This window comes from Crinia signifera, chromosome 5, assembly GCF_055691185.1.
Source record: "Crinia signifera chromosome 5, ASM5569118v1, whole genome shotgun sequence".
NCBI classification, from domain to species: Eukaryota; Metazoa; Chordata; class Amphibia; order Anura; family Myobatrachidae; genus Crinia; species Crinia signifera.
The window spans coordinates 228,174,096-228,199,655 of NC_139221.1; the positions used below are offsets into that span (position 1 = coordinate 228,174,096).

Genomic DNA, 25,560 nt, shown 5'->3' on the forward strand with positions numbered 1-25,560 from the left:
CATTATTCTTATGATTAACTTAAGGCATACAGTAAGTGAGTAATCATTTCGGGGCATATTTATAAAATACCAGGTTCTACACCCTATAATTATCTTTTTTTTTTAATCGCTATCTATTCATGACAGTAACAAATCCATTGCTTGGATGTACAGTGTGGCTCTCGTTCTAGATCACTGGCAAAGGGCTGAATTTAGCCCCGTTCCGATGTTTGGGGGTCTGCGCATACGCAAGTGCGTATTTGCACGTGTGCAGACCCTTGCAACGAACTGCCTCGGCGCGTTACACACTCGCTGGGCCGTTCATTGCGGGGAGGGGGAGATGGGGGCGGAAGGCAGCAGGGACAGGGATCGCTAATGGGAATGCTAATCATTTTATGGGCGTCCACATGAAAACGCTGGGCTTTTCCATGGGTATGCGGGCAGGCCGATGTCTGCTGGTGGTCCCGGCGCTGGCAAATAAAAGTCTGTTTGAACTGACTTCTGTTTGCGAAGGCAGGAGAAGTCATTTGATAGTCGGCGACCATCAAATGATTTGTCCTGCAGCGGAGGCATGTGAGGGGATGTGTTTTTGTTATACATCCCCTCGTATGGTACCAAGGAGAATCGGCGGCAAGGGGGGCGTATATATTCAGCGGGGCGGCGGCTCAGGTGCTCGGCAAGCTGCAATGTTCACAGCTTACTGGGCAAACCTGAATCAGGCCCTATGTGTGTAAGCAGTTATTGGATCACTGATGTGGCCACTTACCTTCTCCTCTAGGAGTTGGGCACACTACCGCACATGCACTTACAGCCAGGGGACACTGCGTATCTGCGGGTACCCATCTGAAACCGATTTCGGGTGATATCCTGCAAATATTATGTCATAAATAGACCCCTTTAAAGTAAAACGCAGTTAAGTTAGTTGTATTTAAAGAGAGTATTGCTAGTAACGTACTATTATAGGAAACCGGAATTATTTGATGCAAGGTTATCACTTCTACAGTCATCCTTCCTGCCTTTGTAGGCTGTGGAAATGCACAAGAACATAGGGCCTGATTCAGACCTTTTCGCTTGCAAGCATCCGAATGCCTGCCCCCCTGCCAATCGAATCCCCTCTCTTACATGCGAGGGGATGTGTACAATAACACATCGCCTTGTATGCGGCAGCATGGGTGGAAAATCATTCAATGATTTTTCACCTGTTCTAGACGGAATTATATTATGGCTACAGATTGCGGAATTTGGTGCGGGCGCTGAAGTTAAGTGACAACAGCCGCCTGCCCCAAGCAGGCATAGACACACCTGCATCTGCGTCAGCATACCCATAAAAACTCTGGGAATTCCCCTGCTTCCACTCCCTGCCCACCCCCTTTCCACCCCTCCTGAAGCAAACAGCATGGCGAGTGTGAAACCCGCTGAAGCGGTTCACTCAGGGGGTTTGCACACGCGCATATGCGCGCTTCTGCAAACCCTAACCATCAGGGTTGAATTCGGCCCATTACAAACGGATCTGAATTGGCGCTGTAGTACAGGGAGTTCAAAAAGTCCATTAACGGAGACTGTGGAACTTATTAAGGTCCGTTTGTTGGCCCGTGTGTGTTCACACGGGGCCGATGTTTGTGCATGCGCATTTCTGCACGCACCCTTCCTTGGAGGACGGGGGGCAGCGGAGTGGCCCATTAGCATATGGGAACGCCCAGCTAATGCGGCCGTGACAGATATGCAGGGGGGTGGGCAGCACTGGATGTCATATGCTCAGAGCAACCTTACATACTGTATGCGTGCACCTTCCACATCTATCGATGGACATTGACCATCGAAAAATGTGGGAGGGTCCCAGTGGCATCCATTCGCAGCCAGTGCGAATGTACGCGCCTTGCGAATGGTGGGCCGGCGTACCACCATTCCTAAGGCAAGATCTGGTTCACTCGCAAGGATACAAATTCGCATCCGAGCGAATGAACCAGAATAACCCCCTGTGTGCCAAGGAGGGTTCCCCACAGTGGGCTAAATAATATGACAACATATTTGTTTTTAAACACTTTATTTACATGAAATAAAAGAGAATTTGTAACATCTCTTTCTACACTAAGGGAGAAATCCAGACCTGATTGTTGGAGCCCAGCTATCAGGTACACCCTGCCCCCCGCCACAGTGAAATGACACCCTGTGCAAGCGTGCGATTCCTTAGCAGGCTTATAAAAAATTAGCTGGATCGGTGAATAGCTGCAAATCCATTTGCGAGCCACTCACAATCAAATGATTTCTCCAGTGTGTGAAGTCTGTGCATAGCCCAGGAGTTATTCGGTGGCTGTGATAGAATCGGTCTGATTGGGGCTATGACACACTCTGCATCGGGTGCCGGACGGGTTCCCGACAGTCGGGATCCCGACAGTCGTTTACCCGACGTCGGGATCCCGACTGTCAAAACGCCAACAGCCGGATGCCCGACGGCCACCCGCTATTTTCCCTCGTGGGAGTCCACGACCCTCATAGAGGGAGAATATAATAGGTGGCTCGCATAGCGAGCCACCGTGCCCGCAAGGGGCTTTTTTTGCGCTCGCCATGCTGTCTGACTCCGGCCAGTCGGGATCCCGATGTCTGGATAATGACTGTTGAGTCCCATAACACACCCCTCTGCATCACCCTACTTAGCATACCAACTATAATTTCTGTGCACTTTGTAAATCCAGAGGCTGGACGGTAAATTCTTCTACCGCCCAAGCATCTTACCAACATCAACTGCTCAAGAAAGTCCTGGGTCGCACTGATTCAAGTTTTACAACTAATGTAAAATAAGACCACTATGTCTGTACAAGTACACCCATGATACCCCCTTTACACATCCACAACACAGCTACCTTGGGAGTTGAAATTTGATTTCCCTCCCCAGTCTACACTCCACACAACTGAATGCAAAATCGCAAATACTGTGCGTGTGTGCATTAAGGGTTTTCAAGGATATTCATGCATTCACAGAAGAGAAACATCATGCAACTGTGAAGACCTTGGTATTGCATATAAGTCTGAATAAATCCAAGATTTTGTAAATCAGGAAAAATCCAAAATATTAATTTATTGTGGCTTAGCACCAGTCAAGAACATCTCCAATCATCTCTAGATCTGCTACAAATGTAGTTCTAAGAAAGTCATGGCTACTTTAATTATTACTGGTTTAAAAATAATGGGTCCCGCTTCTCCTGCATAACGAGGAGAAGCGCTCACCCGTATCACCACGATGTAAGATGCAGGGGGCGGCCAAAAAAAGAGAGCTGTTATGTCCTGCGTCCACGGCTCTCGCTATCGGCGCCCTATCAGGGATGCAGATCCGCATTTAAAAAACCTCTCCCTACCCCGGTTGGCTCTCTGGGCATGCGTGAGATCTCGCTATTATTGCGAGATCTCGTGTGTAGCCCGGAGCTAGCAGCAGGGCTACCGTTTTCCCTGCAGTGGGAATAGGAAAACACTAACCCTGGGCTTATGAAGATACCAGGGCGGCTTAACAGGCGATGTATGCCTGACAGGCAGCCATACAATTGCCCAAGCCGTAAACAGCAGGGGGATTGAAGGGGACAGCCATGCTGAGCGTTATTGATGGACTGTCCCTAGTGCACGTTAAGTACACTCATCGTACATTTTAAAAAACGTTAAACCCCCCCCCCCCCCCCCCCCCCCCCAGATAAGCAGCATTAAGTGCAGTATATGCACTTAACGCTGGTTAATAAATCTACCCCAGCTTTACTGTCAATTAGTAAAACACAATCCATAGTTATATAATACCTGATTTAAACTTTTATTTGTTGAATTAATGAAAGCCTTAACTACTACAGGAATCAACACAACTTAAGCTAACCTACTTGTATCCGTATTTTAGGAGCATTTTGAACATCAATGGGATTAAATGCACAGCCTCATCTTCTCTTACCTCTTGCCTTCAGAACTAAGGCCAATCAAAACTGTTTAGGCACTACAACCTGAAGGATACATTAAAAGATGTACTGGCTATGTTAAAAACTATGGATCCCAATAATAATTCCAATAAATATTTCTTGCAATCTTTTTGATAAAAGCTTTTTCTCATAAATTGACCATCTATAATGGTTTATAGTAAAATATTAATGTCAATAAATATTTCTTGCAATCTTTTTAATAAAAGTTTTTTCTTCTAAATTGACCCAAAAATGAAAATGCCCAAAAATGAAAATGCTTTACTATTCTCCCAGCCAGCTGGTAATCTGTTAGATATTTATAAGACTCCAAACAAAATCAACCAGGTTCAGATTTATTTTCAGTTACCATAAGAAAAGCTAAATAATTAAATATTGAGCACTAAATAATTCAGATCAGAGCACAGCTTCCAAGGAGTCATCCTGAGTCTAGGTTCAAGATATCAGCTGAGCTGACACCCCACAATGACCACATGTCGCCTAAGTGCAAGAGTTTTAACACTCCTCCGCATGTGGCATCCAGAGAGGGACAGATTAGTGCTATATGAATATTTATCAAGCACAAGTCCCCACTGCGTACTTCTGTTGCTTGTCCAATTGTGCTAGTAAAATATGAGGACCTCGCCCACAATTTACCTTTACACTCAAATGATGGTGAGACTCAGCATCAATAAATCATTGCATTTCATCTCCCTATGAATGGGAAGCGATAGGCATCAAAACAGCACTAAGATGCCAATATATTGTTTCTTTCTTATAAATAAACCATTAGCAGCCTATTGTGAAAAGTCTTTCATGTAGTTATTACCTTATACTGTCTCTGTCCTTTGTTTCACCCAGTGTCTGAGATACAGGGAAACAAGAACAAGATTTGGGAAAGAGCAGCAAGCTTACAAATCAGTTTATTATATTATCATCATTATTCAGATATCTACAACTTTCCCAAGCTACATATGAAACATGTCTGTGTTCAAGCAGCACATTATGGGCCTAATTCAGACCCACTCGCTAGGCAGCATACACTAGCCCACTACCCAGTTCTGTTCTGTACCTTGCGAGGGGATGTGTCCGAGAACACATCCCCTCGCATGTGGCAAATGGGGACAGAAATCATTCGATGGTCGGCCCTCCTGCGTTCCCAGGTGAACACCCAGCGGTTTCATGGGATGCTCATAACACAGTGTGCGTACCCCTACTCCGGCCCGGTGTCCTCCCCCAGCCACCAACCCCCCGAGAGAATTGCTCGGCCCCATCGGAACAGGGATGAATTTGGCCCCTTCCGATCAAACTTTAGTCTCCCCATCCTGCTCCCTGAGCAACTCTGCAATGCCTCCATGCCTTTGCACCATCCGCCTTTGCTGATCCCTGCCCCCTGTTGTACTAAATGGCTAGTGGCAAGTATGACTAATACAAATGATGTGCCTTTTTCTTTTCCCACATCACCTTAATTCCTTTTTTAGTTAGCCACTATGGTCTCCACGGAACTCTTGCAGTCCTAAAGTACAAACTTGCAAGAACAACTTTATTACTTTATTTTTTCAGTTGTGCTTTTTGGCCTCTGTGATTGTCTGCAAAATAACATTATCCTGATCAATCATCTTTAACGCTTGTCTCAGCTGTTCTAAATTGTCCTTTCTAAACTCATTATCTTCATAGAATCTGATAGAAAGTTCTGTTAAACCACAAACTAAGTTATGAAGTTATTGCTGCTATTTCTTAAAGCCACCCCTTACTTATGTGTCAATATTTAGATTTACATTTATTTATTTATTAACAGTTTCTTATATAGCGCACACATATTCCGCAGCGCTTTACACAGGATATTTGAACATTTACATCAGTCCCTGCCCCAGTGGAGCTTTCAATCTATATTTCCTACCACATGTACACGCACACAGACATTCTAGGGTTAATTTTTTTTTGTTTGGAGCCAATTAGCCAATTAGCCTACCAGTATATTTTTGGATTGTGGGAGGAAACCGGAGGAAACCCACGCAAGTATGGGGAGAATATACAAACTCCGCACAGTTACTTACATCCAATATAACTCCCACTAATTGGTTCCACTTGGGAAATGTAGTTGTCATTTACAACTAGTTAAAAGTGCTTCTAAGAACCCTTAGGTTATTAGGTATTTGTAGGCAGTGGCGTAACTAAAAATAGTAATCAAATGTCTGTCCTGTGTTCCGCCCCCCCACGCAGTAAAGTTGTCTGCCAGGAGCTCACCTGTGATCAGAGCCCGGGACCCGCAGAAGATTTGTCTGTGGTCCCGGCTCCCCTGTCCGCTGATTGCTCCAGCGTCTAATGCAAACGGACCATCACAAAATGTTTGCCCCCATACAGCAGATACTTTTCTGCTGTATGGGGGTGGACATTTTGTGATAGTCCATTTAGATTAGAAGCAGAAGCCAGAAGGGGACAGTGGAGCCGGGATCACAGACAAATCTTCTGCGGGTCCCGGGCTCCGATCACAGGTGAGCTCCCGGCAACTACATTACAATAGCCCCTCAGACCCCGGCACCCACACCTATACAGCGCCTCCCCGCCACCGCAGAGTCTGCGGGGCTATTGTTACGTTACTGTTTGTATGCTTGTTACAGTTGCTGATCATTTTAAGACAACAATAGCAATTAATGCTAAGAAGCCTGATTTGGCATTAATTACTTTTGATGTTTAAAGACTATTGTTGGCTTTGGGAAACAAAAACCCTACTCCCAATAACACATAAATATATATATTATATATATATGTGTGCATTCTGCAGTTCGGCACTCCCGGTCTGCAATAGCAATACTTGTTGGGTGCCCTCCCAATGTTATGGATAGTAGAATTTGGGGGAGGGACGGCACTCCAAAATAAAGAGACTCAGACAGCAATATAGCAAGCGATACTTGTATTACTGCCCTTTCTATTTACATCACTGATGGAATATCAATATGATCTTTTTACTTACTGAAATGCAGCAAATTCCGACAGCACTTTATAGCACTAATATAACCTTCCGCATTCATTTTCCGAGTCACACATTTATTGATGCAAGTACTACCCATTACAGAGGCAAGAGCAGGATGTACAAAGTGGATTGTGTGTATAAATATTATATACACTTAGCTTCAGAACAATTAAAGCAAGGAAGTGGAACACCAAACTTATACAGTGTTAATATATTTATCTTGTGATCTATCCGTTAAAGTGTGATTTGTGCAAATTGCCAATAACAAAACTTTTATTTAAAATAACTGTTTTTAAAATATGCCATGCACAGGACTTAAACCTTGAACCTCATGTACCACTCAACATATGAGCTATTTGATCCTTTGTTGCAAGCCTAGCTACTGTTTTGGTTCAAGCCATTGCAGCTAGTGTGCAAACCACTGCAACTACTGCATGTAGTGTGAAGTCACATATCCAATCACTTGCACCCACACATTACAATGATTTGCTTACCTGCAATGGTTTAAAGTTTAAATGACAATTGCAATTAGCTTCATATAGGTAGAATTACTAGGCATCCTATGCAAAAGCAAATAATGTGTTAGGTGTCTAACTGGAGTGTATGAGGTCGAAAGTTCTAGTCCTGTGGGAATTAACTTAAGGTGCACATATCTCCTGTGTGACATTATAAATGTCAACAAGACATTTGTGTTCCTTGGCAACAGTGGTGCTGCTGGGATGGCCGGACTCCTGGAGGCAGTGACTGACGGTAAGGGCTATTTCACACGATCCGGCTCCTGCCGGGCGGCGAAATCCCACACGGACAGGAACCTGTGCCGCACACAGCAGTTAATAATGGACAAAAATGTGTCCATTCACACAGGACGGCCACGGCTCGGCCGCCGGGTTGCAGCCAGAACCCACCACTGGAAGGGACGGCTGCCGGGCTGTGGCCATCCCCTCCATTGTAAACTACTGTGTGCGTCATGGCTTCCTGGCTGTGCGGGATTTTGCCGCCCGGCAGGAGCCAGAGCCTGTGAAATAGCCCTAATCATGTCAGGGGTGGCAGCAATGTCGGCAGGTGGTGGTTGAGCACTGACAATGCCTGGACTGTACAATACTGAGGAGTAAGGATACCACAGGCTTCTCCCAGAGAACTTCTCTGAGAGAAGCCTGTGGTGTCCTGACTCCTCAGTCCTGTTACTGTGCAGGGGGAGCAGCCTGTGGTGTCCAGTTATTGTGCAGGGGGAGCAGCCTGTGGTGTTCAGTGATTGTGCAGGGGGAGCAGCCTGTGGTGCCCAGTTATTGTGCAGGGAAAGCATCCTGTGTTGTTCTATTATAGTGCAGGGGTACAGCCTGTGGTTTCCTGTTATTATACAGGTGGAGTAGCCTGTGGTGTTCTGTGATTATACAGGGGGAGCAGCCTGTTGTGTCCTGTTATTATGCAGGGGGAGCAGCCTGTGGGGTCCAGATGGTGTCATATTCTGTAATGGGCATTTCGGTATGTTCCATAATGTGTAATGCCTTGTTTTTCTGATGCCGCGCCCCTTTCCATGAGACCACGCCCCCTTTTCTTTGAGCGGCTTCGCCGCACAAGGGTCCCGCCTACTGCACGTGGGCTGTGTGCTCCAAATGCCAAGGCCAATTTCTGGTCCCAGTCCTGCGCTGGCTGCATGTTATCAGTGTTCAGGACATTACTTGATATTACTGCAACATTTTACTAAGATAAAAAAAAGTAATTAAAATAAAAAATATTTAAGTTTGTCTGTCAGTTTAAACATGAGTTTATGATAAAGCCAGACAAAATGCCTGACCTTTTCATTATATTTAAATGCTGGGAAAAAAATATTTATTTAGCTTTATCTCTGCAAAACAACACAGGTCCCACTCATATTACCAAATGTTATATGTACACACAGGGGAGCCGAGAGAGGGGGGGAGAGGGTACTAATTACCCGGGCCCACACTTGCTGAAGGGGCCCTGCAGGGGCCCTGGTCTGAACCCCCCCTTGCCCCTCCATCCCTCCCGGGTAGCAACAGTAGCACACACTTCTACAGCATGTGCTGTGCTGACAGCAGGCTCAGCATTAGTGTCTCACTGACAGCGTGAGAGGTCATGCTGAGCCTGCAGTCAGCACAGCACATGCTGTAGGTGTGTGCTGCTTCTGAGATTACAGTTTTTAGAGTTTTCTTTCACCCTCCTCTAAACATTTTGGGGGCGTGGCCTAAGTGTGGGAGGTTCCCACAACACACACTTAGGCCACGCCCCAAAAATTTTACCGGGGCCCGGCATTCCTCTCGGCTGCCCTGTGTACACAGAGAAAGGGTTATATGAACAGAATTTGAACTGCCCACATTTGGGTGAAAAATAAAAATGAACCAAGGTCTCTTCAAAAGGTCGAGTTAGCATATATTTTAGACCACATGTTCTAATCAGTGATATTACAAAATATATACCACGAATATTCCTTTCATAAGACTACAGCACAGAACACTACCGTGTGCACTAAATCAGATAAAACAAGCTTGATTAACATGCACAATACATAGCCTCGGATGCAGGCAAGCCCATGCTCTGCATCCAATGAGCAGCGTGAAGAAATTGTTCTTCTTTGCATGTGTTAATTTGCTTTCCCTGAACTGATGTAGGAACATGTTGTTACTTTCAAAGGCAACAACACATCAAACCTGTCTTTTCAGTTAAAGTAATACTTGTGTTTTATGATCATCAAATTGCTGTCTGCCAGTTTTCTGATCCCAGATTCTTAGGTTATCTTGCAAAATTGCTGATGATTACAGAGTTCAGAAACTCTGAAGTTGTGGGCAAACTTAACACCACTAATATCTATATTTGCATGTGTTAGAAATGATGTGTTCGCAGATGTTGATATTGCATTGAGTTATTATGCACAGATCAGTTGATAAAAACTATGAATAGCCCAGTTATTAAGCCAGTGATGTTTTTCACTGATAGTAGAACCGTACTCACTGTTACATGTACACTGATGCTCTGGGAGTGGCATAGCAGAGTATCATGTCCGGTACTGGGTAGTGGGGCAGTAACACTGGAAACAGCAGGTCTCTCTGGTGGTAAGCAGGAAACCGCTCTCCCTACATGCGATAAAGTTTGAAGATGGCCACTGCACATTTTGAGTGGAGATCTAAGAGGCCATCTTGGGATAGGAAATGAAGCCTCCTTGGAAAACATAGTCTACGCGGGATACGGTCATTTGGTCTACAACTAGGTCGAGAAGCATTGGGTCGACACCACTAGGTTGACATGCAGGAAGGTCGAAATGGGTCAAGGTCGACATGGGTCAAGGTCGACAGGTCATTAGGTCGACACAAGCATTAGGTTGACATGGGCAAGGTCGACAGTCAAAAGGTTGACGTGGGGGTTTTCACTGTTTTTTGAGCTGACAGGCGGTATTTCATGCCCTACCATCCACTAGGGCGTGGTGGGAGAATAAAATAGTGTTCCGAACATAGCGAGGCACCGTGCCCGAAGTGATCGCCATTCGAGGGGATGTGGTGCACTTTAAAATGTGTCCATGTCGACAGTGTCGACATTTGGGTAAAAAAACTGTGAAAACCCCCATGTCGACCTTTTGACCGTCGACCTTGCCCATGTCGACCTAATGTTTCTGTCGACCTAATGACCCTGTCGACCTTGTCCCATGTCGACCTAGACCCATGTCGACCTAGTGGTGTCGGCCCAATGCTTGTCGACCCAGTTGTTGCAGACCAAATGATCCACACCTGTTTACGCAATAGCGAACTCCTCTTTTGCAGTATTTCACAGCCATACAGTATCTTTACATAATATCTTATAAATCAAATGTGCAATGGATGTTATAAAAATTCAATCTATTTCTTACATCATTAATCAAAATGCATTTATTTCGAAAAAAGTTCTACTGAATATTAAAAATACTTTGTAACATCAATCTTTTTTTCTAAAACATATATAAAACATACAACAAGTGATTGCACCCTTGCCTCTTTGCTAAGATTAACCTGAATAAACCCTGAAGCAGTAAAATATTGTGAAAATATAATTAATTGAGTACAGCTGTGTGCAAGAAGTGTTAAGGCCCATACACACCGGGTGACTTTGAGCTGAAAGTCACAAAAAACAGCAGGTTTGAGCGGCTTTCAGCTCAAAGCCGCCCAGTGTGTATGGCCCGGCGATGAGCGCTGCTGCGCACTCCCGCAACATCGCCAGGAAAGCCGGTCATCTGCTGGTTCATCTGCGCTCCGCTATGCAACGCCGTCCTCCCCCCTCCGTCGGCACCGGGCAGGGGGAAAGCTGCTCTGTGTGTATGTACTGAGCGGCTTTCCCCGCAGCGATGAGCGCTATCATCGCTGTCCATATATGCTGGGCATAGTCGCCCAGTGTGTATGGACCTTTAAGGTGCATACACAATGTACACAAGCATGAAACAAGCATGAAACCCCTGGCAATGAGCATGAAACTCATGTCCATAAGCATGAAACCCCTGGCAACGAGAAATTAGGTAAAAAAATGATAAAACATGTATGGGGCGGGGGGCGGCGGGGCGGAAACATTTCTAGTTATGCCACTAGCGTGACATAAGTAATAGTCAAAGCTTAGACTGCATTCCCTTTGAGAATCCACAGAATGATACAGTATGATAATTGTCATTGACCAGCATCTGACAGAATTTGAGCCACATAGCAATGAAGAATGAATGACAGTTGTGCCGAGCACATGTGCAATACTGGGAATGATTAGGGAGCTGAATAGTTTTATAATTGTTTATTACCTGTATGTTATTTCCAATATATTACGGGAAAGCTTTAGAGCTCATTTCATTTAACATTGAAGAATATTTTGTACTGCTCACTTGTACAATTTCAGTATACATTCATTTTTTATCCATTTTCATTCAGTAATATAAGAACATAGCATGAGATGAATGCCACATGGGGTGAATACTTTTTATAGCCTATGTTCCTTGTGCCAGCAATAAATGTAATGTACAAAAGGTCAAAAATGAACGGTCTATTGTACCAGACATACTGCAGCATGAACATGGCAATTAGTGACGACTGTGCCATAGATCAGCCCCTGTAATTATTCCCATATTGTCATCTTCACACACACACACACACACACACATACACACACCACACACACACACACATATATATAAAACATGTGTAGGAAATAATGAGTATGGGTCACAGTGTCGACAAGGGGAAGGTAGACATGCATTGTGTTGACCACTGAAGGTCGACGTAGGGTTAGGTCGACTGGGTCAGTAGGTCGACACATGCATTAGGTCGACATGGGCTAAGTCAACAGTGTAAATGTCGACATGTGGGTTTTCACGTTTTTTATTCCGAATGCCGACACAGTCAACATGGACACTAAAAAGGTGTACCACTGCGCTTGCAATGCTTTGGGCACACTATTTTATTCTCCCTCCCCACCATAATGGATGGTAGGGCATGAAATACCGCGTGTCGGTTTAAAAAAAAACATGAAAAACTTCATGACTACCTTTTGACAGCCGACCTAGCCCATGTCAACCTAACCCCATGTCGACCTTCAGCTGTGTCAACATTGATTCATGTTGACCTTTGGTGGTCGACCTAGTGACCGAATCCCAAAATAACATAGTAGCGCAGAGGTGTGCCTTAACACCACCACCATATTTACATCATCTATTTGAAGACTGGACCAAGTGAGTATAACGGTCAATGCTTTTGGCATCTCAGTTCTGTCAGATATTTATTGCCTTTACTGTAGATAAAAGCATTGGGTAAACCTACAGTGAGCACCAAGCACCAGTAAAAATGCTGATAACAAATAAATATGTACAGTGAATCTGAAGTATTTCAAAATAAAAAATAATATCAAACAATATTCTTCCTTTAGGAAAGCTGAAAAGAAAATGGTTTAAATCTGATATAATGCTGCCACCCGGTGGCAAAATATTGAATTGCGATCATTCTGTGGCAAACACCATCACGTGTTGAATTGAGGCAGTCGACCTTTTTTCATGTTGACCTTTGTCGTGGGTCAACCTTTTGCCCATATCGACCTAATGCATGTCGGCTTTTTCATGTGTTGACCTGTTGACTGTCGAACTAGACATTGTCGCCATTTGTGAAACAAAATCTCAGGGTAACATGCTATAAGGCCTATAGTGCTGCTTTATGGGGTGGTGAATATAGTAAGCTCTGTTTGTCTAATGAAGTAACACATGGCTCGCGTGCACGTTATAGTACTTACAGTTTATCTTCCTCTTTTGCCTTCTGATCTAATACTAGATAGACTGTTCCAAAGCTCCCTCTGCCCAGTTTTTGCTGTATCAAATATCTCTTTGCAATAAGGATGTCTGGGCAGGCGGAGAGGGGTCGAGCATCATTTCTCCCTGATGTTTCCTTATAGTTCGGCATTACTGTAATGGTAAATATAATCCTCTTTCTGTAATTTGCTAAGACATTGTATTGTCCATACGCTCCATTGATGTTTCAAAGAGCCTGGTACATCGGAAAAACAAAAAGTGAAAAATATTATTATAATGCATCTTAATTATTTCAAGGCATAGTACATAGTCTTGCAATGTAGAATAGTAGTATTATTTCATTAGAATGCCCCACAATGCAAATGATCTACAGTTAAATCAATCTTGCTAACCAGAGACTAGGAAACCATCATGGAAATAAAGGGCCTGATTCATTACCATTTGGAATGGGTGAATTGGGCCCGGTTCCGATGGGGGGGGGGGTCTGCGCATGTGGAAGCGCGCATACTCACCGGGCCGTTGGTTGCAGAGAGGGAAGGCGGAAACAGGGCTCGCCCATGGGAAAGCAGACGGGCCGATGGCTGCTGGGGGTGGGCAGCTGACAGCAAAGGATGTTCGCGCCCGCCCCCTCTTCGGCGGACGCTGAAGGAAATAAAAGTCAGTTGTTACTGACTTTATTTCCGAAGGCAGGAGAAATCATTCGATGGTGTGTGATCATCATATGATTTCTCCTGCTAGCGGATGCCTTGTGAGAGGATGTGGTACCGAGGGAATATGGTGATGGGAGGGGCAGGTGGCGTTTCAGCGCTCAGTAGCTGCTTGCTGAGCTTTACAGAATCACCCCAAAGTTCCATGGAGGAAGAATAATTTTAGTCTGAATAGAATTGAAACAATGATATTCAATTCATTCTGCCCCTCCCATCACCGTATCGAAATGCATAACAAAGAGAACATATTGCAGACCAGTTAGGAAAAAGTCACCTCCTGCCGGTATAGACACCACTATTACAGTATACCCCTTTTACACCAAAAATCCCGGTTCCGACCGGCATTTGGAAGAAAGATCCAAGCCGGGTCGGATCCGAGATTTACACCGTTTACACTGCGGTGACCACCAACAGTGTACACCATTGTTTTTCAACCACTGTGCCGTGGCACACTAGTGTGATTGTTTTTAATGTGGGGGCCAATAGGTTTGTTTTTTTCCTGTGGTGGCCAATGTGTTTTGTCCTGTGGGGATCTTAGGGTGTGCCTTGGCAATTTTAAAGTCCTATTTAGTGTGCCGCAAGGTAAAAAGGTTGAAAATCACTGGTGTACACAGAGGCAGCGCTTAGAGATGACATCATCTTCAAGCGCCGGGACCGCAGGAATCCTCGCCGGAAACACTGATCGCCGTGCTGGGGTAGCCCAGCACCACGATAAGCTGCACCCCCCCAGCCATCGTGCGGGAGGTGAATGGATGCCGCACACAAGCATCCATTCACCTCCTCCGCTGACGCCGCTGCTGTCTGCAGAGTATAGCAGACAGCAGCGCAGGCTGTCTGTGGGCCCCCCCCCCCCCCCCCCAGTCCAACCTGCTGCGGTCCGCAAGTTGCATGTCCCCCATTGATGTAAACAGGAACCGGGTCGGATGACCCGGCGTACCCATTTACACCGCCCTCTACCCAGGTCCTAGCCGTCAGGACCTGGGTAGAAGTCCCGTGTAAAGGGGCACGGCGTGTCCCATTTACACCGCCGCTGACCCGGGTCTGACCCGCCAAAGACCTGGGGTTTTGGCGGCTGTGTAAAAGGGGTATTAGCTTGCATATGATCTTATCAGATATCAGTGCATCTCAATATCCATCAAAAAAATCATATAACCTGACAAAGGAGGATGCCCAGAAGAGGGCCGTTACCTGTGTGCCTGTCTATCATGTTGATGATAACAGATGTTTAGATGGTTGGATAGCAGACCAACCTCAGGTACACATATATACTGGACAAAGGGCTACATTTACTAAGCATTGGTTTGTACATCAATGGGAGTGGATGGTGGTTTAATTTCTGAAGTAATAGTATCAACTAAGTATTGGTTTTGACGGTTGTATTAAATCCATCACCAATCATCTCTTCTCTGACCTATTACTGCAGCCCCATTTATTGGCATGCAGAGTGTGCATGATCTCTAAATTGCACTGGAGCTCCCATAGTGATATTATTATCATTTTGTTTGTTTTGCCAAGACATGTAGATGTGTGATGCTACATGGACCGATGGATTTGTGGTAAGATTTGGTTTGTGTGTCCTGAGTTACTCTTAGTATATTTTCTATATGTAGTCAACAGGAGCCCTGACATACTGACACTTGTGGATCTCCATGTGTCATCATGCCCTGAATGCCTAGCTAGCACCAGTAATCCACCGGTAAATTAATCCATTTAGAATGTTTTACTTTTAAAATTTTAGTTTTGTTTTAAATGATCATATAAATTCTTCATAGATCCTTTACTTTGTTCAGTGCTCACGGCAAACTTGGCAATCAGTAGCTAGTCTACTATTTAGGTGAGTTTGCAGTTAGGGTACTTGTGTATTATAGCGGCGCCCCCGATGTTGGTCGTGCAATGTTTTTATCGCATCGTATGCAATACAACCGATGGCATATGATGCGATGCGACGCGATTTTACACGACTATTCGATTAAAAATTGTACAAGAATCCTAATGGGTGATTTTAAGCACCCTAATGGGTGCTTACAATGTAAAATGCACCCCCACGCCACCCCCCACTATAAACATGAACCCGAAGCGTGGCGGCGGTACGCGTCCTCCGACCTTTTCATACCCCCACTATCCACATCGGCGTGGAGTTGATTCTATATAGTGTGGCGAGCGCAGCGAGCCACGGAACCCGAAGCGTGGCGAGCGCAGCGAGCCCCACGAGGGGACGCGTATACCTGTGAAGTTATGCGCGGCCCCTCGCGGGGCTCGCTGCGCACGCCACGCTTCGGGCTCGGTGGCTCGCTGTGCTCGCCACACTATATAATGTCAACTCCACGCCGACGTGGATAGTGGGGGTATGAAAAGGTCGTAGGACGCGTACCGCCGCCCCTCTCGGGCTCGCTGCACTCTCCATGCTTCGGGTTCACGTTTATAGTGGGAGGTGGCGTGGGGGTGCATTTAACATTGTAAGCACCCATTAGGGTGCATTTAACATTGTAAGCACCCATTAGGGTGCTTCGATCCTGAACTTCGGCCCCGTGGCATCGAAATCAAATAGAAAAAAAAGACTGTGCAGGCAAGACTATATAGTACAGATCTGTGCTGTATAGTCTAAATCAAATGTGTACACAGCGCCTTGCAATTCGATTGGGATTTCATCCTGATTGAATCGGGATTGAATAGAAAAGGAATCGCATCTTGTGTGCACCCCTTTTGACATATCCTTCTGCATCCGGAGACAAGTAGATGCATACAGTACGCAGCTAATAACTACCCCTCCTTGTGATTTATTTGGTCTCTAATAACATGCTATTACCAAGTCACTAACAGTACTGTACTCTTCTAAAGAATGGTACTGCAGGGAAACCAGTTATTACGAAGTGGCAGAATTACTTTTTTTTTTTTTAGCATTTTAGAAGCTGACATGATGCCGTATCATTTAATATATGTGTGTGTAGCACAAATTAGACCAAATAACATGGAAAAAGCTTAGTAAATATGTAATGAAGAGACATCAATTCCCTCCAACAGAGTTAAGATGTTAATTCCTTAAATTCAGAATGCATTTTGTAGAAAGTGAAGAAAGATGGGCAATTATGTCCTGTGGTTACAATAGTGCTTATAATATGAGCAATTAAATGATAGCAGCACAATAGGTTATCTCATCATGGAGCAGAAACAAAGGGAAAGTTAAATCTTTTCACTGCCAAAACACAATAATGTGGATTTAGTATCAAACACCAATGTAATATAACATCTGGGAAACAGTGACCACAACATGGTTTCAGTGGAAATTAGCTTTTGTAAACAACAATATAAGGAACCATCTAAAATAATTAATTTCAGGAAAGCTAATTTTGAATCATTTAAGGAATCTATAAAAGAAATAGAATGGGATACTCTATTTGAGGGGAAAAACATAGAGGAAATGCGGGAAACTTTCAAAAAGCTGTTAAATACATATGAAAAATGATCCCAAAGGAAATAAGTTTAATATTAGCAGGATAAAGTCTTGGCTGAACAAGGAAGTGAGGGGACGTTCTGGCGAGTGCGGGCCAAGGAAGAAAGGGGCTCCATCTGTAAATAACATTTGTAAAACGGTAATCAAAGCAGCTAAAAGGAAAACTGAAAACCCAATAGTAACGGAAAGTAAAACTAATCCCCAAAAGTTTTCATTAACAACGGTTAGTAAAAGAGAACATTGGCCCCTTAACGAACTCTAATGGAAATATCATTATTGATGATAAGCATAAAGCAGAATAGTTCAATACTTTTTTTTAATCATATGTTTTTACTAGGGAAGGGCAGTCATTAGAATCTAGAGGCGCCACAAAAGAGATGAACCTGCTTGAATTAAACATAGAATTCACCTCAGAGGAGATACTCCAGAGGCTTTGCAAAATCAAAACAGATAAATCACCAGATGAGATTCACCCTAGGGTTCTTATGGAACTAAGAAAGGAGGTAGCAAAACCTCCACATTATATTTTAGAAAACCCTTTTTCACCTGGTATAGTACCTAAGTACTGGAATTGTGGAAGTTGTACAGATATTTAAAAAAGGGAAAAGATGACCCAGCGAACTTCAGACCTGTGAGTTTAACGTTTATTGTGGGGAAATTATTTGAGAGAATTTTAAGGGATGGTATCTAGAAATAACTATAGGCAAATAAAATAATAAGTGTTAACCAGCATGGGTTTGAAAGAGATAACTAACCTAATAAGTTTTTGAGCGCCAACCTTGACAATGGCAATGCTGTAGACGTGGTCTACCTGGATTTGAAAAGGCATTTGACACTGTGCCACAAAATAGACTGATTAATAAAATGGAGGAATTGGGACTGGGGTAAAAATTTGTAGCTGGGTAAGAAACGGGCTTCAGGATAGAGAACAGAGAGTGGTTGTAAATTAAGCATTCTCAAGCTGGATGCCAGTACTAAGTGGAGTACTGCAGGGCTCAGTGCTAGGGCCTCTTCTGTTTTTCATTAATGACATGTAGAACAGAATACGAAGCATATATAGAGTATCCATCTTTGCGGAAGACACAAAACTCAGTAGGGTCATTGGTCGAGGATGTCTCTATGCTACAGAGGGATTTAAATCAAATAGATATGTGGACAAATGGAAAATGAGGTTCCATGTAGATAAATGTAAGTTTATGCATCTCCGGAGGCAATGTGTGAAAATCATAACCTCAATGGGGTAGAATTGGGCAAATCAGAATTAGAAAAGGACCTTGGAGTCCTAATTAACAACAAACTGGAATGCAGTGCTCAATGTCATGTAGCAGCCAGTAAGGCTAACAGAATACTAGAAAAAAGAAAAATAAGTTGAAAAGCGGATGCACTCATAAGAGTAATTACATTTAGGGAAAATATGATGAGGATTGATATCCCTATTATAAAAAGCGGGGAATCCTTCAATCTTTATTGGTATTTGATACGGAAACTCCCACTGTTTGATGTGAAATAAAGAGATTACAATCAAGACATATACATCACAATGGATGGTGTAATGGTTAGCATTACTGCCTCACAGCGCTGAGGTCATGGGTCCGATTCCTACCATGGTTCTAACTGTGCAGAGTTTGTATATTCTCCACGTACTTGCGTGGGTTTCCTCCGGGTACTCCGGTTTCCTCCCACAATCCAAAAATATACTGGTAGGCTAATTGGCTTCCAACAAAATTAACCCTAGTATGTCTGTGTGCGTGTATATGTGATAGGGAATATAGATTGTAAGCTCCACTGGGGCAGGGACTGATGTGAATGTTCAAAAATTCTCTGTAAAGTACTGCAGAAAATGTATGCACTATATAAGAAACTGTTAATAAATAAATAAATATATATATATACATGGTGAAAGATAAAAAAGAATGAGAAATATGTGAAAAAGATTTAAAATATAGAGAAGCAGAGCCGTGTAATGTGTTACATTAGATTACAGGGATTGTCCCAATTGGGATGTGGACAAAAGATGTGGTATCTTGGTCCGAAGATTTATTTGGACAGTATGACCCTTATTTCATCCCCTTGTTGCACCATGAGAAATGTGCCATTAAGGTGAACTGAGGCATACTATGCCAAAAGATGACTCAAAGTATGTAATTACACTGCTTCACCCCAGATTTGTCACTAGGCCTGTGAGGCCCGTGCCTAGGGGCGGCACCCTTTTATGGGCGGCAGCTGTCAAGACACTGCGAGTGGCAATCCTCTGCACCCTTTGAAGTTTTTATTAAATATAGTGCCGCGGGCAGTCCCACGCTCCCTCCCTTCAGCACAGTAGAAGCAGTCCCTCCTGTGCTCCAACTATCCCATGCTCCCCCCACTGGGGCTGGTGAGAGAAAGACCCTCAGCTCAGCCACAATATGGAGTCCAGACCCCCCTCCAGTGTTGCCGTAGTCCCACGCTCACCCTGCTGCAGTCCTACTCCGGCCAGTGGTGCCTCCTCAGTCCCGCACGATGCCCCACCAGGAGAGCAGCTGCAGTCACGCTGCCCTCACCAGTGCTGGCGAGGGGGAGCTTCCAGAGCCAATGAGTCACAGTTGAATTGTACTGCCGGTGGCGGCGCTACCTATGTCCGACACTCCTCCAGCGCTGCAGCCGCCATTCCATCCCCCCCCCCCCCATGCAAGCACTGGTGAGAGCCTGAGGGAGAACCCGTGGCTGAGCTGCCGGAGCCAATGAAGGAAGACCGGCCACCCTGTGCTAGCCAAGAGACCTGCTGCCATGGCATTCAGGTACACAGTGCCGCCAATACAGAAGGGGAAGCGGGGGGGAGGCATAGTGCAGCCTATACTGTTGGTGGTGGACATTAGGAGGAATAAGGTTTTGTCCAAAGCCTTTCATACCCATGCACTCTCTCTCCCTCCTCTCTGTCTCCTCCAGCCCCCTCTCTCTTCTCTGTTTTTCTCTCCCCCTCACATCTAATAGGGGGGGCGGCAAAATGTTGTGCCCATGAGTGGCCTGACCCCTAAATCCGCCCCTGGCCGTGGATGGATACAGAATACCATGTACATGTACAGTACAGGTACAGTAATGTTCTGTATGCCTGACAAGCGGTCCACATTTCAAAACCGATGCAGTTCCTCCTTTTTTTGGGGGGAGGGGGGGGGGATTGCCACATTTAAGTGGCTAGAAGTAGACCTGCACACTAAAATAGACTTATTTTCTCATGTAATTTATGAGAAAATTAATTGTTTTAGAAAGAACCCCTATTTGTAATGAGATTTGGGGGGTGCTGTACCCAACAGTCATGAGTTGAACATTTTATGCAAAGAAGAAAAAACTTAACTTTTAATGAGTTTATTTTCAAATTCCCTTTTAATATTCTGAGGGAAATAGCAGTGAAATAAAGAAGTTAAAATCACGGACACATACAAATAGACATGTAACATACACACATGTATAGTGCTCGAAATTAATAAAGAGGTGTATTTAAAATCACAATGATGTATTGCTGAAAAATATTGTGTTGATTATAGCACAACCCCTATGGAGTTACAGTTATTGCTTGTAGCCTTGAATTGGCTTAAATATCTGATGGCATCTAAGTCGGAGATATAACAGTTTGTGCTTGGGCCTACACACTGGGATATTTTACCAGTGTGGTTCTGGTTTCTCCTTTGTTGGGGCTCAGTCTCCCACTTATTCTGGGAGGCTGGGCAGCTCTGTAGGCTCCTAAATGCAGAATACAGAGGTTGCTTCTGTAGATCTATCTATACAGATTTGGTGCAATCACACAATCTCTAGCTGCCACCTAGTGGTTGTTATCTGGCATCTCTGGCATAATCTTACACAGCAATTTATTGAAATTATACTCAGGTTAATATAGCTCTGTAATGCTCAATACATTATTCTGAGCAGTTTAACCTGACACAATAGGTGCAGTCTATTTTCTATTACGCTGCCACCTATCAGTCTCCAAAAACTGCCTGCACCCTTAATAGATGTGCAGCACTACCATCAAACTGTATCCTATAATGGGTTAAATCATGCTAACACATATTACAGCAATACAATCCTTTCCTACATGTGTTTAACTGAATAAAACAGCTTTCTCAAGGCCAACCTGAGTGTACCCACTGAGAGACCTTTATTCATTTATGGTCCACCAATGAAAATCGTGTTTTTGCGTCATGTGGTGTTTTTGGACCAATCAGCATGCTGCCATGCTTATCACAGGGAAGCTCCTTCATTAGTAGTTGTGACCTCAGACGCCCGAATCACATGCTCCACAATAGCCTATCATCTTAATTTATTTTGGAAATCAGGAAATGATTTCTCTCCCATTTTTTCGATGCCCCAACCCTGCCTCCAGCATAGATCATAATTAGGTATGCATTACGGGATATTAGTTATTCATTTTACATATGTAGGATCCCCTCTTTGAATTATATGTTGCAGTATATTGCATTTCAAATTGAATTATTAATGATCTCTTATCTACAAGTTCTTTAGTTGTCACCTAATATTCTTACAGGTGGCTGAATAACTTTATTATAAAAGTTCCTCCTTCCTGCCTGAAGTGCCTGCTGTGGTGTCTATCATTTTGTGGCCTGTATCTCAATATAGACCTAATTGTACAAGAAGCACCAAAGTGACATCCCAGGCTAGAGAGAGGAACTGCATACACTTGGAAATTTGCAGGTTGCTTTTCTAGGACAAGAAAATGCCCTAAAATATTTGAATATTGCAGTAATAAAAAGCTTTTACATAGTTTAAGCAAATTTGCATTTTTGTTTCTAATGACATTTATAGCAACATGTACTACAACCGCATATATTCCATTCATATATATATATATATATATATATATATATATATATATATATATATATATATATATATATATATATATATATATATATATAAATTGTGATTTCTCTTGTAAAATGTTTTTGTATGGAAATATTGTTTCCATAAATGTTGTCATATTTTTATTATATTTTAAAATCTGTTACTATTGGGTACATTTTATTTAATGCTATATGAAATGAAAACATCACAAACACACAAACACACACACACACACACACACACACACACAGACACACACAAAATTGCATTGCATAATAGCAGAAAACTCAGTAATATAATTGGACACTTTGAGTGAAATTTAACTAAGTAAGTATAATTTATATAGCGTATTTTCTCCAACAGTACATTAAAAATCAATGCACATAATACAGAGGATATTGGTAGTACAGTAACAGACAAAAGAAACCCTTAAGCATAATGCTGGATTGGTACAGCATTTTGGATAATAACTTCCATGGGGATGCGGTCATTTGGTCTACTGCATTATGGTCGACAGTCATTAGGTCGAATCCATTAGGTCGACATGCAAAAAGGTCGACATGACTCTAGGTCGACATGGGAAAAGGTCGACATGATTCTAGTTCGAAAGGTCATTAGTTTGACAGGTCATTAGTTCGACAAGGTCATTAGTTCGACATTGTCTATGTCGACATTCACAAGGTCGACATGGAGTTTTTCACTGTTTTTTGAGCCAACATGTGCCGACAGGCGGTATTTCATGCCCTACCATCCACTAGGGCGTGGTGGGAGAATAAAATAGTGTGCCGAGCGTAGCGAGGCACCGTGCCCGACGCATGGCGAGCGCAGCGAGCGATGCGAGGGGATGCAGTGCACTTTAAACTGTGTCCATGTCGACTGTGTTGACATTCAGGTAAAAAAACAGTGAAAACCCCCATGTCGACCTTGTGAATGTCGACATAGACAATGTCGAACTAATGACCTTGTCGAACTAATGACCTGTCGAACTAATGACCTTTCGACCTAGAATCATGTCGACCTTTTCCCATGTCGACCTAGAGTCATGTCGACCTTTTAGCATGTCGACCTAATGGATTCGACCTAATGACTTTCGACCATAATGCAATAGACCAAATGATCCCAACCCCTTCCATGGGTTGTGTACTCCACCCTGACAATGTACCAATTGTGGCAGCCATTTTAGGCGCTCTGTGAGAGGATGAGATGAGACATTCAGAAAGTGAGAAATCTCCAGTTTTTAAAAAAAACAGCAATCATTTACACTTCAAAATTAAAACTGGTTTTGCAGTGTAAACGATTGCCGCTTTAAAAAACTGGATAATTCTTACTAAATCTCTCACTTTCTGAATCTCCCTTTATCTCTCATGACTGTGCATTATTTGCTAAAAAGTAACAACTGCACACTTCCCAGCATTACAGCAAACTTGACCTACTTTCAACTGTCGCACCATCTACAAACAAATCCAACTGTAATTAGCAGCACAAATTACACAGATACTGCTCATAAAATGCATTAAATCACTGCCTTACTGACAGGCAGAGGATCCCTGCCTTACTGACAGCAACACAGCACTATAGCTCCCAACTGTCCAGATTTTCATGCGACAGTCACGTTTTCTGGGGACTCTCCCGGTTCCCACCCAGGGCCAGTAGTGTCCTGCAGTGCAGAGGGGGACAATTGGGAGTCCTCCTGCCTGCCGCTGCTCTGCTGAGCAAATAATCGGTGAATAGACTCTCTGCGCATGCGACAGAGGGCTGTGGCGTAACAATGGTGTGGCAGCTCCAGCTGTGGCTTGTGGGAGCCAGCGGTCTCGGGGCGCACTGAAAAATACCTGCTGTCCTGTACGATTACACAGTTTGCTGTCACTCAGTAGTAGTGGGCAGTTGGCTGTGTACTGCAGCTACGTACCGTAGGTGACAGCACATCTCATATTCCTAGCCGCCCCCCCCCCCCCCTCCCCACCTCCTCTGCGCCTTGGGGCGGCCAGTGTCATTACCCACAAACACTTCCGCTAGTATCCCCTGGTCCTTGGAAGCTGAGGCTGGTGACGGAAAGCTACAGTATCTTAGCAGACATGATGTCCTCCCTGTTACGCCACATGGTCGCATGTCCCTCCTGGGGAGCTGCAGCATTATACATGGTGGCGCACAGTGGCCCAGGTAACCGGTCTGCACCATTGTCATGTTTTACTATAGGGGGGGGGGGCACAAATTTTTGGGCAGGGGGGGAGCTAATTTTATAGTTATGCCACTGACCAAGGGTCTGGGGGCATGGCCAGCAACTATCAGAGTTTAGCGAAGATGGGGGCATGGCCTAGCTGGAGTACTGCAATCATAGGCAACGTACCCCAAATTTCAGGCATGTGCACATTTCCCACTGCCGCAAACACATAAAAACACTTATAAAACACTTATAAAAAGCAAACATGTTTACAGCTCTCCAATTGAGAAAATGATTGTGGGGTCACGGAGCGGCACAGCAGTGCCTCGCTGAAAACCGCAGATCCATACCTCACAGACAGCAGCACATCCCTGCCTCACTGACAGTGGCGCATCCCTGTCTCACTGACAGTGGCGCATCCCGGTCTCACTGACAGTGGCGCATCCCGGTCTCACTGACAGCAGCACATCCCTACATCACTGACAGAAGCACATCCCAGTCTGTCTGTTGTTACCCAGTTTGTTTTATCACTGTCTACTATTGTAAAGTGCAACGAGAAACTATAAATAAATAAATACTATACACATTTTTGGCAAAAAAACTAAAACAAACTTTTATTGACTCTGTTATTCAGTTAAGCAAATATTTCAAAATAAACAGAGTAATCTGTACATCATTCCTACTATTCTATATCTGTGTCACAGTGTCTAATATGTATAATTCATGGTTGCCTACCTGGGAAATTCTCTGATCCGGGACTTCCCTGGTAATGTATGATTGCCATAACCGTGGTGAAACACCTTTCTTATCAATTAACCTGTGCAACACAGGTGATGGCAATCATACATTAACAGGGCAGTCCAGGAGCAGAGCATTAGGGTAGATTTATTAAGCTTGGTGAAATGATAAAGTGACTGTTGTTTATCACCGGCCAATCAGCTCCTAATTGTAAAGTTACAGGCTTGGTGTGAAAAATGACAGGTAGGAGCTGATTGGCCGGTGATAAAAACCAGACACTTTAACACTTCACCAAGCTTAATCATGGCCATCGTTTGCGACTTGTAGCTGGCGTCCTTAATGCTCTAGGTTATGGGGTAGTGCTCACCTGCCCTGTTACAGCGTGTACACCGCGGGGTATAGCCTCGCAGTCTGCCCTGGGAATGGCACACTGTCTGTCACAGACCTCAAACCCGCGTTATGTTTACATCTCCGTATCCATGGAAACTGTACGTCACAATCAGTAGCTTTCTGCCCCAGCCGATGGTAG

At 44.1% G+C, this 25,560-nt stretch overlaps 1 protein-coding gene across 2 annotated transcripts in view; it reads right to left on the reverse strand.

The window, feature by feature from the left end:
- NEK11 (NIMA related kinase 11) overlaps positions 1–25,559 on the reverse strand; it is a 270,045-nt gene extending 244,486 nt beyond the window's left edge. Inside the window, exons 1-2 of one of the 2 annotated variants that reach the window (XR_014475030.1) lie at positions 25,399–25,559; positions 13,123–13,373 (exon numbers count right to left, since the gene is read on the reverse strand). Coding sequence is in view for 1 of the 2 variants with exons in the window: in XM_083188604.1 (XP_083044730.1) it covers positions 13,123–13,289 (167 nt within the window). In the remaining variant the exon portion in view is untranslated. The remainder of the gene's footprint in view (positions 1–13,122; positions 13,374–25,398) is intronic. The other variant, XM_083188604.1, reaches the window with a different exon arrangement.
- Between the last annotated feature and the right edge of the window lies 1 nt (position 25,560).